General features: G+C 42.6%; 1 protein-coding gene across 1 annotated transcript in view; it reads left to right on the top strand.

Annotated features, from left to right (window-relative positions):
• GHRHR (growth hormone releasing hormone receptor) overlaps window positions 1-14441 on the top strand; it is a 35094-nt gene extending 20653 nt beyond the window's left edge. The window contains exons 8-13 of the mRNA XM_087917129.1: window positions 1511-1571; window positions 4367-4436; window positions 6516-6607; window positions 7765-7894; window positions 9047-9088; window positions 11107-14441. Of these exons, the coding sequence (XP_087773255.1) occupies window positions 1511-1571; window positions 4367-4436; window positions 6516-6607; window positions 7765-7894; window positions 9047-9088; window positions 11107-11241 (530 nt within the window). The 3' untranslated portion in view covers window positions 11242-14441. The remainder of the gene's footprint in view (window positions 1-1510; window positions 1572-4366; window positions 4437-6515; window positions 6608-7764; window positions 7895-9046; window positions 9089-11106) is intronic.
• Window positions 14442-15863: the final 1422 nt, after the last annotated feature.

Genomic DNA, 15863 nt, shown 5'->3' with positions numbered 1-15863 from the left:
TCACTAGTTTATAAAAAAAAAAATAGTGCAAATCCTCTTCCCTTCTGGTACTGATAGCATTCCCTAGTAAAGCCATAAAACGCCTGGAAGAAAAACCCCAAGCTAAGAGAACAGCAAGCAAGGACTCCACATTTAGAGGAAACCTCAGTGAGAATTATGATGCATGTAGTCCTCAAGACCACAAATGAGCCTAAAATTTATGTTGCTAAACGAGACAGTTGTTAAGTGAGTCTTTTACAACTTTTCTCACCCCAATTGTTAAGTGAATCTGGCTTCCCCATTGACTTTGCAAAAGGGGACTGACCTGACCCCAGGACTCTGCAACCGTCGTAAATGCGAGTCAGTTGCCAAGCGTCTGGATTTTAATCAAAGGACTATGAGGATGCTGCAACAGTCGTAAGCCTGAGAAATGGCCCTAGGTCCCTTTTTCCAGCGCTGTTGTAACTTAGAACAGTCACTAAATGAACAATTGTAAGTGCAGCCCTACCAATGCTTTTGTACAAAGCCCCTCTCTGTTTGATGAGCTAACTGAATTTTGAGCTCTAGCTAGTTCTGGGAACGTTTGTATCCAGCAAAAGCAAAATGTAGGATATAGATTATAGATTAAAAGAGCTGGAAGGGACCTTGTAGGTCATCTAGTCCAACCCCCAAGCCCAAGCAGGAGACCCTACACCATTTCTGACAGAGGACAGTCCAGTCTCTTCTTGAAAGTCTCAAGTGATGAAGCTCCCACAACTTCTGAGGGTAACTTCTATTCCATGGGTTGATTGTTCTCACTGTCAGAAAGCTTCTCCTTATTTCCAGGTTGAATCTCTCTCCTTGTTCAGTTTCCATCCATTATTCCTTGTCTGGCCTACAGGCACTTTAGAAAATCGCTTGACCCCTTCCTCCTCTCTGTGGCAGCCCCTCAAATATTGGATGACCTCTTTCCTGTCTCTCCTGGTCCTTCTCTTCACTAGAGCAGCCAGGCCCAGTTCCTGCAACCGTTCATCGTACGTTTTAGCCTCCAATCCTCTAATCATCCTGGTTGCTCTTCTCTGTACTGTTTTTAGAGTCTCAACATCTTTTTTATAATGTGGTGACCAAAACTGGATGCAGTACTCTAGGTGTGGCCTTACTAAGGCTTTATAGAGTGGTATTAGTACCTCCCTTGATCTGGATTGTATCCCTCTGTTAATACAATTTAGGATTGCGTTAGCTTTTTTGGCTGCTGCTGCACACGGCTGGCTCCTATGTAGCTGGCTGTCCACTAAGACTCCAAGATCCCTCTCACAGTTCCTGCTATTGAGCCTGGTTTCACCCAGTCTGTATGGGTACTTTCGGTTTTTCTTGCCTAAGTGTAGGACTTTGCTTTTCTCTACATTGAATTTCATTTTCATTTTCTCTCTCCTCTTTCCCCCCGTCCCGCTGCAAATTATTCAGGCTTGTTTTGTTAAACCCCGTGAGGGCAGCCCATCCTGGGCAGAGCTGGATGCATTCACACAAATTCTCTTTTCTCTTTTCTTTTAAGGTGTCCCAACGTTCTTCACCACGCTGTGGATAGTACTGAAAGTGTATTTTGAAAATGTTTTGTAAGCCAGAATTTTTTTTCTCACATTGTTGCAATGTTTGTGCGTTTTGTGTGTGGGGGTATGTGAGGAGGGTTAGTGGGGGTGTGGATTTGGGTGTCTAAGTTAAGGGTGGCTTTAAGTTAAGGCTGCCAGGATACGGGTCAAAATCGAAGGGGTGTCCAGCCACCTCACTACGGGTAGTCCTCGACTTACAAACAGTGACTTTTCAAATGTACAACTAGGGGTGGGATTCAAACTTTTTTTGACAACCGGTTCTGTGGGCGTGGCTAGGTGGGTGTGGCCATGTGACTGGGTGGGCATGACTTTTTTTGCAGCCCTCGGGAGGGGAAAAAGTAAGAAATACCTTAAAGGAGTGAATGGGCAGGAAAGAATGCAGTTAATGAGGTCGGGCATGCGTGCCAGGGATATGATGTGCCAGTTCTCCGAACTGCGCAGATTCATAACAACCAGTTCTATAGAACCGATCCGAACCAGTAGAATACCACCCCTGGTTACAACAGCACTGAAAAAAAAGCGACTTACGGCCGTTTTTACGACCGCTGCGACGCCTCCGTGGTTAGTCACACGATCAAAATGCGGGTGCTTGGTCACCGACTCATTTTATGACGGTGGCAGTGTCCCAGCAGTCATGTGACCCCCCCTTTTGTGACCACCTGATAAGCAGAGCCAATGGGGAAGCCAGATTCACTTAACAACCGTGTGACTAACTTAACAACCGCAGGGATTCACTGAACAGCTGTGGCAAGACGGGTCATCAAGGGAGGCAAAACCCATTGAACGGACGTCTTAGCCACAGAAATTTTGGGCAGAATTGTAAGTCGAGGACTGTATCTGTGTCCCAAAATCAAGACCATGAGAAAAAGATGTTCATGTCACCTGTAGAGCCTTTTTTTTTTTTTAAAAAAAGCAACCTTTTCTTAATTATTAACAGTGGGTTTAACATGGTTTTGAATGAAAGGCATTTTTCCATTGACTGCAGTTGGCAACTCTGCCCGAGAAAGGGGAGGAGGGAAGGAAGCCAAGGGGGCTAAGAGGGAGGGGAGAAGGAGGGAAGAAGGAGAAAGAGAGAAAGAAAGAAAGAAAGAAAGAAAGAAAGAAAGAAAGAAAGAAAGAAAGGGAGTGAGGAAGGGACAGAGGAAGGAAAATAGGAGGGAGGGAAAGAAGGAAGGGTGGAATGAAGAGAGGAAGGAATGAGAAAGGAAGGAAGGATGAAAAGACAAAGGAAAGAGAAAGGAATGGCAAAGAGGAAAGAAGAACGAAAGAAAAGGAGGAAGAAAGGAAGAGGAAAGAGGGGGAAAGGATGGAGGGAGTGAGGAAAAGAAGGGGAAAAAAAGAAAGAAGGAAGGGGAAATGAGGGAATGAGAGGAAAGAAGGGAAAGATGAAGGTGAAGGTGAAGGGAGGAAAGGGAAAAAGAGGGAAAGGGAAGGAGGAAGAAAGAGAAACCAAGAGAGAGAGAGAGAGGAGTGGAAAGCAAAGAAGGCCCATTAGATTTGTCAAATTTGACTCAGGAGGATCTCAAATTGTCAATGCTGGAAATTAAGACAATTCTTCCAGAATCAAACTGGGGATTGGCCAGGAAATTCATGGTGTAAATTAATTTTTCACCCCCACAGAATGAGGGTTTACATTTTGTCACTTTTGAACCGGGGGGGAGGACTCCCCAAAATTCAAATTGGCGAGCACCCCTGGCCATTCAAAACCCAGGCAGTTCCGATTTAACAAAACTCACATATATTTTCCACGTTCTTAACTGTTATTCAATAAAAACATATATGGGATAAAATAACAACCCCCCTGCCCGGGCAGAAACCCCTGTAGCATCCCAGATCAATGGCCGTCCAATCTCTTCTTAAAAGCCTCCAATGTTGGAGCACCTCCAGCTTCCAGAGGGAAGCTGTTCCACGGATTAATTGCTCTCACAATCAGGAAATCTTCTAATTAATCGCCTCAGAGGTAATAGTCAAAATAATCAGATTGCAACAATGCTCTGCTTGTTACAATGATATTCTACAAAATGCCCTCAGACTGGTGCGAACAAGAACAGCAATTCCTCTCTCCAGTATGATGTGCTCAGAAAAACTGCAGTCGAAAAAACAAACTCAAGAAAAAGAGAGGAAAATCTAATATAAAAATATATGTTTATAAGCATTACCTATCATGAGTCTCTCTCTCTGTCTCTCTCTGCGTGTGTGTCTCTTTCTCTGTCTGTCTCTCTCTCTGTGTCTTTCTCTGACTCGCTGTGTTTCTGTCACACTGTGTCTCTATTTCTCTCTCTATTTCTCTCTCTCTCTGTCTTTCTCTGATTCTCTCTGTGTATTTCTGTCTCTCTGTCTTTCTCTATTTCTCTCTCTCTGACATTCTCTCTCTCTCTCTCTCTGTGTCTCTTTCTCTGTCTGTCTTTTCTCTGTTTCTCTCTCTCTCTGACTTTCTCTCTGTGTCTCTCTCTTTCTCTGTCTGTCTGTCTGTCTGTCTGTCTGTCTCTGTCTTTCTCTGTCTCTCTCTCTCTCTGTCACTCTCTCTCTGTCTTTCTCTGATTCTCTCTGTGTGTTTCTGTCTCTCTTCCTCTGTCTCTCTGTCTTTCTCTGTTTCTATCTCTCTCTGACTTTCTCTCTGTCTCTCTGTGTCTCTCTTTCTCTGTCTGTCTGTCTGTCTCTGTCTTTCTCTGTCTCTCTCTCTTTCTCTGATTCTCTCTCTGTGTGTCTCTCTTTCTCTGTCTGTCTGTCTGTCTCTGTCTCTCTCTTTCTTTCTCTGCCTGTCTCTCTCTCTCTCTCTCTGTCTCTCTCTCTCTCTCCAGGTGCTGGGATGCGAACCAAGGCTCCCCTTACTGGTGGGTCATCCAAGGCCCCATCATGGTCTCTGTTGCGGTCTGTATCTGGTTTCCAGTTTATCTTATGTCAGAGATGGGAATGGCAACTAGCATTGCTGCCAATATATAGGAGCAAAGGACAGGGGGGGGCGGGGTGATGGCCTAAAATTCATAAAGTCAAGATGGCGGCCACAACCTTGTCATCAGAGCCCCCTCCTTTTTGACAGGTGTAAAAATGATAAAGAAGTCATACAGGTAACCCTCCTCTGACAATAGTTCGTTTAGTGACCGTTTGAAGTTACAACGGCACTGAAAAAAGTGACTTAGGACCACTTTTCACACTTACGACCATTGCAACAACTCTGTGGTCACGTGACTTACATTCGGATGCTTGACAACTGACCCGCATTTGTGATGGTCTCAGTGTCTTGGGGTCACGTGATCCCCTTTTGCGACCTTCTAACAAGCAAAGTCAATGGGGAAGCCAGATTCACTTAACGACCGCGTTACTCATTTAACAATTGCAGTGATTCACTCAACAAATGTGGCAAGAAAAGTCATAAAATAGGATAGAATTCAATTAACCGGTTTCTCAGCAACATCATCATTATTATTATTATTATTATTATTATTATTATTATTATTTGTGTTTTAATGGCCCCATAATCCCTTACATCAGGGTGGAGTCAGGGCAACTGAATGGAGCTGTGTGTTTACTGGCCGGATGCCCTTCCTGTCACCAATGCAGAGTTCTCAGCAAATAATTACTCGTTATGCCCAGAGAGAGAAATATCTGCCGCTACCTAGGATTGAACTCACAGCCTCTTGATAGTGAGATGAGAACTACACCTCCACACCACTTACTTAGCAACATAAATGTTGGACTCAATTTTGGCCGTACATTGAGCACTATTTGCATGTTTTATAATATTAAAAAAAAATAACGGTTATTTTTTTATATTATGATTATCATAAGTTGGAGTATATACTTGTAACCCTGAAAACAGTGTTATGGCCACCATCTTGACTTTTCTGACCCACTTGGACTTTCCTGATTTGAGCAAGGGTTGGGTTCAGTCCAAGACAACATTTCCAGTTGCTTTGTTATTCTGGGTCCTAAACGGGAAAGGAGAAAGAAAAGATTTAGAAGGATTATCTGAGGGAAAAGAGAGATGGATGAAATAGTCAAAATGGCAGCCATAACCATAGAGTTGAAGTCCTCTGCCTGAAAGAATATAGGATGAAGCAACTTAATTTGTAAGTTATTCAGAATTATGGCAGATTGCGGGAAGCCTATAAATTCAGTACAAGTGGTCCTTGAGTTACAACCGTTCATTTAGTGACTGATCACACTGGCACGGAACAAAGTGACTTATGACCAGTCGTCACACTTACAAACCATTGCAGCATCTCCGTGGTAAAGGGATCAAAATTTGGATGTTTGGAATTTGGAACTGTATTTATGACTTAACCACTGCAGCAATTGGCTTATCCACCATGGCAAAAAAAAAGGTCATAAAATTGGATTTGAGTCCCTTTACAACTCTCTTGCTTTACCAATTGGAAATTTGGGCGTAAGTCGAGGACTAATTGTAAAGAAATACACATACAGGGGAGAGCTCATTTGAGCTGAGCAGATATTGAGAAATCTCTGCTTGGTCTATTGACAAATATCCAGCGACAAATAGTTCAAGGAATGGAATAACCACAATAAAGAGAAAATGGGAACGAAAATTCAGACCCAGAGTTTTTCAGTCTTAGTCACTTTGAGATGTGTGGACTTCAACATCCAAAATTCCATGGTTAAGATAAGTGGACTTCAACTCCCATAATTCTGTAATGTAGACTTCAATAAGAATTCCATGTTTATGTGGATTTCAACTCCCAGGATTCCATGCTTAAGAGAGGCAGACTTGGTGTTCTCTGAACTTGGCTGTTATCTTGCAGATATTTCCTTACCCAAACTACGTAACATTATTAGTTCTAGACTTCCATTCCCACAATTCCAAGCTAGCTGGGGAATTCTGGGAGTTGAAGTCCACATGTCTTAAACTTGCCAAATGTGAGAAGCAAAGTTACATCTCTTATTTCTGCAAACAGCACAGTCTCTTTTTCTCTGTTTCTTCCATACCAACAGGTCAATTTCATTCTTTTCATCAATATTGTCCAAATCCTGATGAAAAAACTGAATCCCAGACACGTCCATGTGAACAACTCGTTTCAATACAGGTAAGACAGTGGAGGAGCAGCTATAAAGCAAGTTGGAAAATCCCCCCCCCCCCCAAAAAAAAATTCTATTTCTTGAACAAGAAAATTAGGAAGAAAAAAGAAATCTACAAAGTGTTTATATTTTCAATTTCAATTTCATTTGATGTTACTGTGCATGTTTTTTTCCAATTGTATTTGGAGCATGCTGCATGCAATCGGAAATTTTCAATGCATAATATGAATAAACAAACAAACAAACAAATAATGATGAACAAAAGGTGACAAAGAAATTTTGGCATTACCATCTAAACATTGATTGGAGGTGAAGGGAGGGAGAGAGGGAGGGAAGGAAGGAAGGAAGGAAGGAAGGAAGGAAGGAAGGAAGGAAGGAAGGAAGAAGGAAGGAAGGAAGGAATGAATAGCAATAGCACTTAGACTTATGTACCACTTTCCAGTGCTTTCCAGCCCTCTCTAAGCAGTTTACAGAGTCAGCCTCTTGCCCCCAACAAGCTGGGTCCTCGTTTTACCCACCTCAGAAGGATGGAAGGCTGCATCAACCTTGAGCCAGTGCAGTGAGCAGTGAGACTTAGCCTGCAAGTACTGTGACACAACGGAAGGAAGGAAGGGAGGACTTAGAGCTTAGAATAACTTTATTGTCCTTTTAAAATTTAAATGTACACTAATCGACATGCATTGAAATGAAATTTTTGTTACATACAGCTCTCAACTAGAAAGCTGGAAAGAAAAAAAAGAAGGAAGGGAGGGAGGGAGAAAGAAAGAAAGAGGGAGGGAGGGAGGAGAAAGGAAGGAAGGAAGGAAGGACTTAGAGCTTAGAATAACTTTATTGTCCTTTTAAAATTTAAATGTACACGGAAGGAAGGAAGATCAATTAACCCTTTCCAGTGTGAAATTGTCAGGAGACTCTTGATCAATAATAAAGGGCAATAAACAAAAAGAAAGAAAGAAAGAAAGAAAGAAAGAAAGAAAGAAAGAAAGAAAGAAAGAAAGAGGCGGGCAGCACATTGCTTTTTCCCCGCAAAGACAAAAACTGTAGGCGGGATGGTCCCCTAGAGAAGACGATGCTCCCTCCATCAGAGTACATGAGTGCCCTCTAGTGGCTATTGCTACTTATAGTTCCTTCCGTTCTGCAAACTTTGCTTTTTAACTCTCTTCCCCAGGCGCTTCTCTAAGTCGACTCTGCTTCTCATCCCCTTGTTTGGAACTCATTACATCATCTTCAACTTCCTGCCCGAATACAGCCACGTGGGAGCCCGTCTTTACTTGGAGCTGTGCATTGGATCGTTTCAGGTGAAATATGGCACCAAGGTGTGCTGTGCAGCATAACTAAGGATGCCACTTGCAGTATTATTATTATTATTATTATTATTATTATTATCATCATTATTAAGAAAAGAGAGGGTGAGCTTTGTCAGCCCTGCGAGGCATAAGTTGTCCTCGATGTACGGCCACAATTAAACCCAAACCTCCATTGCCAAGCGAGACAGTTGCTAAGTGAGTTTTACTCCAGTTTACAACCTTTCTGGCCACCGTTGTAAAGTGAATCGCGGCAGTGATAGAGTTAGCAACCCAGTTGTTAACCAAAAATTTTCTGTTGTTAAGCAAGGCAGTTTTCTTAAGTGAGCTTGGCTCCAATTTTACAATCTCCTTTGCCACAGTTGAAAGTGAACCACTGAATCGTGAGGTCACTAAGCGAATCATGTGGTCTCTAAGCAAACTCTGGACTCCCCAGTTAAATTTGCTTCACAGATGCTGGCTGCTGGGATGGTTACAAGTGGAGATCGCATGACAGAGCAAATTTAATAAACACGGGCCAGGTGCTAATCATAAATCACTTATTTCACAGCCGTCATAACTCTGAACCATTGTTAAACCAAGGGTCATAAGTCAAGGACTACCAGTAACTTCCTGACTCATCTGTATGATTCTATACTATATGGATAAATATCATTGCTGAAAAGAAGGACCAGAAATATTCACTTGTGTTGTGTTATGGATAGTCCTTGACTTACAACCATTTATTTAGTGAGTGCTCGAAGTTACAAATGGCCCTGAAAAAAAAAGTGACTTAGCACTGTTTTTCACACTTACTACCGTTTGCAGCCTCCCCATGGTCCCATGATCAAAACTCAGACGCATGGCAATTGATTCATATTTATGACGGTTTGCAGCATCCCAGGGTCACATGATCCCCTTTTGCGTCCTACTGACAAGCAAAGTCAAGCCCAGATTCGCTTAACAACTGTGTAATGAACTGAACCACTGCAGTGACTCACTTAACAACGGTGGCAAGAAAGGTCGTAAAATGGGGCGAAATTCACTTTCTGTCTCGCTTAGTGATGGAAATGTGGGTCTCCATTGTGGTCATAAGTCAAGGAACAGCTGTATGTCCATACACATGGAGAGCGAGAGCGACTTAACCTCTGTGTTTTTCCTCTTTAGGGCTTTGCCGTTGCCTTTTTGTACTGTTTTCTGAATCAGGAGGTAAGGAGCTTAATCCAGATCTCTGTTGGTTGCAAAGGAGGCGGCCATTATTTCTTTTTCCCTCAGGTCAACACAGGCCTCTGAAGGTTGCTATAATCCCTTAGTGAACCTGTCACTCTCTGGAGAGGTCAAGGCCTGGAGGAATGTGGAGAGGTCAAGGTGAATTAAATTGCCTTTAATTGTTTTTAAATGGTCTTTATTCAAAACAGAATTTAAAAAAAGAAGTGTTTCTCAATCACAACTTTAACATGGGTGGACTTCACTTCCCAGAATCCCTCAGCCAGCCATGCTGTGAGTTGAAGTCCAGGCACCTGCCTGGGGAATTCTGGGAGTTGAAGTCCACATATGTTGACTGGAGAATTCTGGGAGTTGAAGTCCACATATGTTGACTGGGGAATTTTGGGAGTTGAGTCCACATATGTTGACTGGGGAATTCTGGGGAGTCAAAGTCCAGATATGCTGACTGGGGAGTTCTGGGATTTGGTCCACGTACTGGGGAATTCTGGGAGTTGAAGTCCACATATGTTGACTGGGGAATTCTGGGGAATCAAAGTCCAGATATGCTGACTGGGGAGTTCTGGGAGTTGGTCCGCATGCTGGGGGATTCTGGGACTTGAAGTCCACATATGTTGACTGGAGAATTCTGGCAGTTGAAGTCCACATATGTTGACTGGGGAATTCTGGGGAATCAAAGTCCAGATACGCTGACTGGGGAATTCTGGGAGTTGGTCCACATACTGGGGGATTCTGGGAGTTGAAGTCCACATACTGGGGAATTCTGGGAGTTGAAGTCCACATATTGGGGAATTCTGGGAGTTGAAGTCCAGTATGCTGGCTAGGGAATTCTGGGAGTTGAAGTCCACACATCTTAAACTTGCCAAGGCTGAGAAATATTCTCCTACTGTTTTGAGTGCCTCTGTCCTGAACTTGAGATGGATGAGGCAAATTTTGGTAGCTCTCAAACGAACGTCGTCATGCAGAAAATCTATTTATGTGGTTGCTAGGAGTCGAAAATGACTTCTCAACCTATAATGAATCAATCAATCAATCTCAAGGAAGACCAAAAACACATTGGGCGAGGTTTAAGAAAACACAGATCCGTGGGGGCGCGGGGGGGATATATATTATAAAGTCCTCCGTTAGTCTAGGCTGGAGTGAATTGGGTGGCGTATAAATAATACAGGAGGCCCTCAAATTATGCCCACAACTCACCCCAAAATTTATCTCGCTAAGCAAGAAAGATGTTTATTGAGTTTTGCCCCATTTTACGACCATTCTTGCCACCGTTATTAAGTAAATCACGGCAGTTTTTAAATTAGTAACTCGGTCGTTAAGTGAATCTGGCTCCCCCATTGCTGGGATACCTGAGATACTGCAACCATCATAAATATGAGTCAGTTGCCAAGTGTCCAAATTCTGATCAGGTGACAATGGGGATACTGCACCGGTCGTAAGTGTGAAAAATGGTTTTAAGTCGCTTTTTTCAGTACTGATCACTAAACGAACTGTTGTAAGTCGAGGACTACCTGTATTTCATTATTAACTTCGGTACCTATTTCTAGTTATAGGTAGTCCTCAACTTACAACCATTCTTTTAGTGGCCAGCACTGAAAAAAAAGATAGCTATGAGTGGTCCTCACACTTATGACCAATCCTCACACTTGTGATCACCACACCATTCTCCACATACATGATCAAAATTCAGTTGCTTGACAACTTGTATGTTTTTATGTCAATTTCAGTGTCCCGGGGTCGTGTGATCCCCTTTTGCGACCTGACAAAAAGGGCCAATGGGGAAGCCAGATTCACTTAACAACCGTGTGACTAACGTAACAACTGCAATGTCTCATTTAACAATTCTGGCCAGAAAGGCCGTAAAATGGGGCAAAACACACTTAACCACGGTCTCGCTTAACAATAGAAATTTTGGGCTCAGTGGTGGTCATAAGTCAAGGATTACCTTATAAAGCTAATAAATAATGATTCCTGCAGTAATGGCGCCTACTGTTGTTTTCAAGGTACAAGCAGAAGTATGCCGGAAATGGCGAGGCAACAATTATGAATTTATGATGCCCATTAGGAGGAGGAAGACCAAATGGACGATGCCCACCGCTTCCGGAATCAAAGTGACAAACCTGATGTTTAAGAATTAATTGAAACCAGCGTTTTTCAACCTTGACCGCTTGAAGATAGGTGGACTACAATTCCCAGAATTCCTCAGCCAGCAAGACTGGCTGAGGAATTCTGGGAGTTGAAGTCCACAGATGGTGGCAGGGGAATTCTGGGAGTTGAAGTCCATGCATGCCGGATGGGAAATTCTGGGAGTTGAAGTCCATGCATGCCAGATGAGGAATTCTGGGAATTGAAGTCCACAGATGATAGCTGAGGAATTCTGGGAGTTGAAGTCCATGAATGCCAGAAAGGGAATTCTGGGATCTGAAGTGCACAGATGGTGGCAGGGGGATTCTGGGAGCTGAACTCCAGGCATCTTCAAGCGGCTAAAGTTGATCAACACCGAACATGTGAATAGCGAAAGTACAAATCTCCACCCAGGTTCAACTCCGAGCTTGGTGATCCATCGCCATTTCTTCAAGCTTTCATCCACAACAGAATCACCTCATCCCATTTTTGATGTTAAGCGATATGTTAAATATTGTGTAAGGGATATATTGTATAAGTGACTTATAATTGGTCCTCGCACTTAAGACCGTCGCAACATTCCCAATGGTCACATGATTAAAATTCGGGCACTGGACAACCAGGCGATTGATGGCGGACGCAGAGTGCCTGGGGTGATGGGATGAAAGCCCTTTGCAATTTTTCCAGCCAAGTCAATGGGGGAAGCCAGATTCATTTAATGACCGTGTGACTCACATAACAGCTAGAATGATTCGGGTAAGATCTGTGGTGAAAAAAAGATCGTTTAAAAAAAAAGGTATGGCTCACTTAACAACCTCCTTGCTCAGTCATGGAGATTCTGGTGCTAATTAGATGGGTCGATTGCCTGATGATTTGAGAACTAAATCATCGCTAATAATTAGAGAACTATCTGTAATGAAAAGCTCGGCATTCAGCGTTAAAAGTTTGAAATTCTCTCTGCCTTACTGTAGCTGCCAGAATGCACTTTCTCCTTGACTTATGACCACAACTGCGCCCTAAATTTCTGCTGCTAAGCAAGCCAATGATTAAGTGAGTTTTGCCCTGTTTTAAAACCTTCCTTTCCTCAGCTGTTAAGTGAATTGCTGCAATCAAGATAGTAACACGGTGTCAAGTAATGAATCTCTAGCCACATCTCTCAGAGTAAAAGAAATTGATTTATTAGGAGTGACCATGTCGGCGTTAGCTGGGTGCAGCCGACACTAAAATACATCATTCATTTCCCCCTTGACCCTGGTCTTCCCCTCACCCCCTGGATGTATATTTTCTAATGGGACACATCCATAGCCAAGAGTCATCAGTCATGCTCTCCAGTAATAATCTTGCGCGCCAACAGCTTCAGCTGCCTAGCAATTATCTAAAGCATTTAAGGAATGTACTTCTTTTCCCCACTCCCTTTTTGCTGGCAACTAAAAAGACCAAAGAAGTACGGTATTTTTTTAGTTGACACACGGTTGTTAAGTGAATCTGGCTTGAAGGAAGTTAACAAAAGAGGATCAAGTGACACACACACACACACACACACACACACACACACACACACACCGGGATACCGGAACCATCATAATGCATGCCAGCGCCTCCATTTTGACTGCGGGGATGCCGCAACATTGTGAGAAATGAACTTTTTAAAGTGCCGTTGTAACTTCGAACGGTCACTAAACAAATGATTGCAAGTCGAGGGTTATCGATATGCTTTGCTCAACCCTCTAAAAAAATGTAGCCTTGGTTATATGCGTAGTGGACAATCTGGTTGTGTTCGGACTGTTTTGCCATTGTGTTTTAACCGTGTGGAGATGCTCACCGCTGCCTTGTTAAATATTTCTTACCTGTCCGTGCCCAAACAATCCTTAGTGAACCCAGTGGCTGCATAATTGCTTTCCATGGGTACTAGCTCTCTATTGTTGCTCTTTACAGGTATTTTGGTAAAACATCATCGCCTTGACTCATCTCGCAAACCGCCATTGCATTAAGATATTGCTTCTGTGTACTCGTGTTTCAACCATGAAGACTGTGTTACTTTTTGGATTGCTATATGCTACAAAATGCACAAAAACCTGTGGCATCAAAAATAGTTCTACATGACAGCTTAGGAGCATGTAAATCCCTGGCTGGGGATTTCTGGGAGTTGAAGTCTACGAATCTTAAGAAGTTAGCAAGTTTGGAGACCTTTGGTTTTAATGGAAATGATCAAATATAAGGACACCATTTCAGTCGCAAGCAGGTTATAGAAAAAAGTATGAAATGGCTGACTATTACCTTTCTCTATAGGTAGTCCTTAACTTACGATCGTCATTGACAATCTCGGTCGTAAATTGTGAAAATCGTAAAGCAAAATCATCAGGCACTCGACCCAAGTGCCTGTTCAATGATTGCAGCGATGATAAGACCAGCATCATGATTGCTCAGTAAACGGCAAGGTCGTTAAGCGAACCAATCGTTTGCTAGGGGCAGTTTCGCTGGAAACTAGAAGTACGCATCTCTTTTGGGCCAAACTGTCATAAATTGTGGTCATGTGACTGCAGGACGTAAATGCAGTCCAGTTGCAAGGGCCAGATGTCCGGTCAAGGAGGTAGATATTGGAAATTTGTAACTGGGTCATAAGTACCCTTCCGTCATAACTTTGAAGGTTCACTAAGTGACAGATCGTAAGTCAAGGATAGTCTGTTTTTCATTAGGATGGACACTAGGGGGCCATTTAATGTGAAACCAGATGGACAAAAGACGGTCAACTTTGTAGCTTCGATATTGTCACTCCTGGCTGCTCCAGAAACAGATAAACAAGATGGTGTAACAATCTGTAATCATGGGTCCCATAAATATATATTTCAGAGGTCATACACACCATAACGTGACTTCCATTCTTCTGGTCTCCCGCCTTCTGCAAAGCTTTCCTCGAAGGCTACTGGGACCTGGATGCCAGGTGTAGGTTGAGAATTGGCATGGACAAGATTTGGGGCAACCCGAGACATGGATGGAAAAGAATATTTGTACCTCAGGGTTGAATTGTGGAGTCCCTGGTGTTCTCCAAGGTTGCTGGTTCAGATGTTTCATGACCCCACTAGGGCACATTGTCAGTGCTACGAGAGAGTGGGTTGTGCAGAGGGGAGGAGGAGGAGGAAAGCAGGAGGAAGGCAATGACTGTGGGTCCTTGGTGCTATTTGAGCTTGGTGGTTATATTGTGGATGTTTTATCACCCAACTAGGTAATATTATCAAGAGGAGGAGGAGGAGTGGGAGGGAGAGAACTGTGAGGTCCTTGGTGCTCTTTGAATTTAGTTGTTTTCTTGGTAGAGGAGGAGGAGGAGGAGGAGTAGGAAGAAGAAGAAGAAGAAGAAGAAGAAGAAGAAGAAGAAGAAGAAGAAGAAGAAGAAGAAGAAGAAGAAGAAGAAGAAGAAGAAGAAGAAGAAGAAGAAGAAGAAGAAGAAGAAGAAGAAGAAGAAGAAGAAGAAGAAGAAGAAGAAGAAGAAGAAGAAGAAGAAGAAGAAGAAGAAGAAGAAGAAGAATTGTGGTGTCTTCAGTGTTGTCTGAGCTTGGTTGTTTACTTATAGAGATTTCATGACCCAACTAGGTAACATCATCAGTGCTAGGAGCTACAAAACCCCTTCCTTCCTATAACTGATGATATCACCTAGCTGGGTCATGAAATGTCTGCAAAAACCAACCAAGCTCAGGCAGCACCAAGGACCTTACAATGAGAGCTATGGCCTATTTAAATTCTGCTTCATTGTGATGAATTTGGGGGCTTAGGATGGGCGAAAAAACACATGTAGAAATGAATGAAGTCAAGAAGCTCTCATTGTTTGTGAGCATATTGCTTTAAAATGAATAAATTTCCCCCAATTACGATCACCCAGTGTGGTTTCTCACTTATTAAATGCGGAATAACCGACTCTTAGTGTGACGAAGGAAGTGGTGTATCTTCTTAACGTCTGGTCTGATGGGTTGCAATCTCAAAGTTGTTATGGAAACTTCATCCTGTAATGTCCTCTGGAGAATTCCTGTTTGTTTACAGAGATGATGCGGTCACTAATCACAACTGAAAAAGTGGAAAATTGGTGTTTATGGATTCCTGGAAGACCACAGTGTAAATTGGGCTGGCAGAAAATGTTAGATTGATCATATTCATGTAATTATCTTGAAGGAAAAAAAATAACGGAAGTTTTTCTGGCTCTCGTTTAATGCAGCTTTGAAGTAGAAGAAACAAGAATTAATTCAGGGAACTTGTCAGATTAAATCTATGCCCTCCAGCAATTAATTGAGTTTTCAGTCCGCAAAGAAATTACCCAACTTTAATATGATTATTTTTTCCACGCTGTTGTGTTAGAACTAACAGCTTGACAAGGTCCAAATTGTTATAAAGCCATCTGAACGTAGAGAAATGCCTAGCACAGCTGGGTTCCAGTTTGCCTGTAAAATGAGACATAATTTAACTTGTGTGTTTCAAGTAGCATAGCATCGTATTCTGGGCAATCACGTGAAGTATTAGTACCACTTTATAAAACCTGAGTAAGACCACACCTGGAATACTGTATCCGGTTTTGGTCACTGCAAAGTTGAGAATTTGGAAAAAGTGTAGAGAACAGCAATTAAGATGATTAAGGGACTGGAGACAAAAA

Source organism: Pseudonaja textilis, chromosome Z (assembly GCF_049901715.1).
Source record: "Pseudonaja textilis isolate UNSWEBS1 chromosome Z, rPseTex1.2, whole genome shotgun sequence".
In the NCBI taxonomy this organism is placed as follows: domain Eukaryota; kingdom Metazoa; phylum Chordata; class Lepidosauria; order Squamata; family Elapidae; genus Pseudonaja; species Pseudonaja textilis.
Note: the sequence above shows the minus strand (reverse complement) of the source record. Positions and strands in the feature narration are given on the sequence as shown.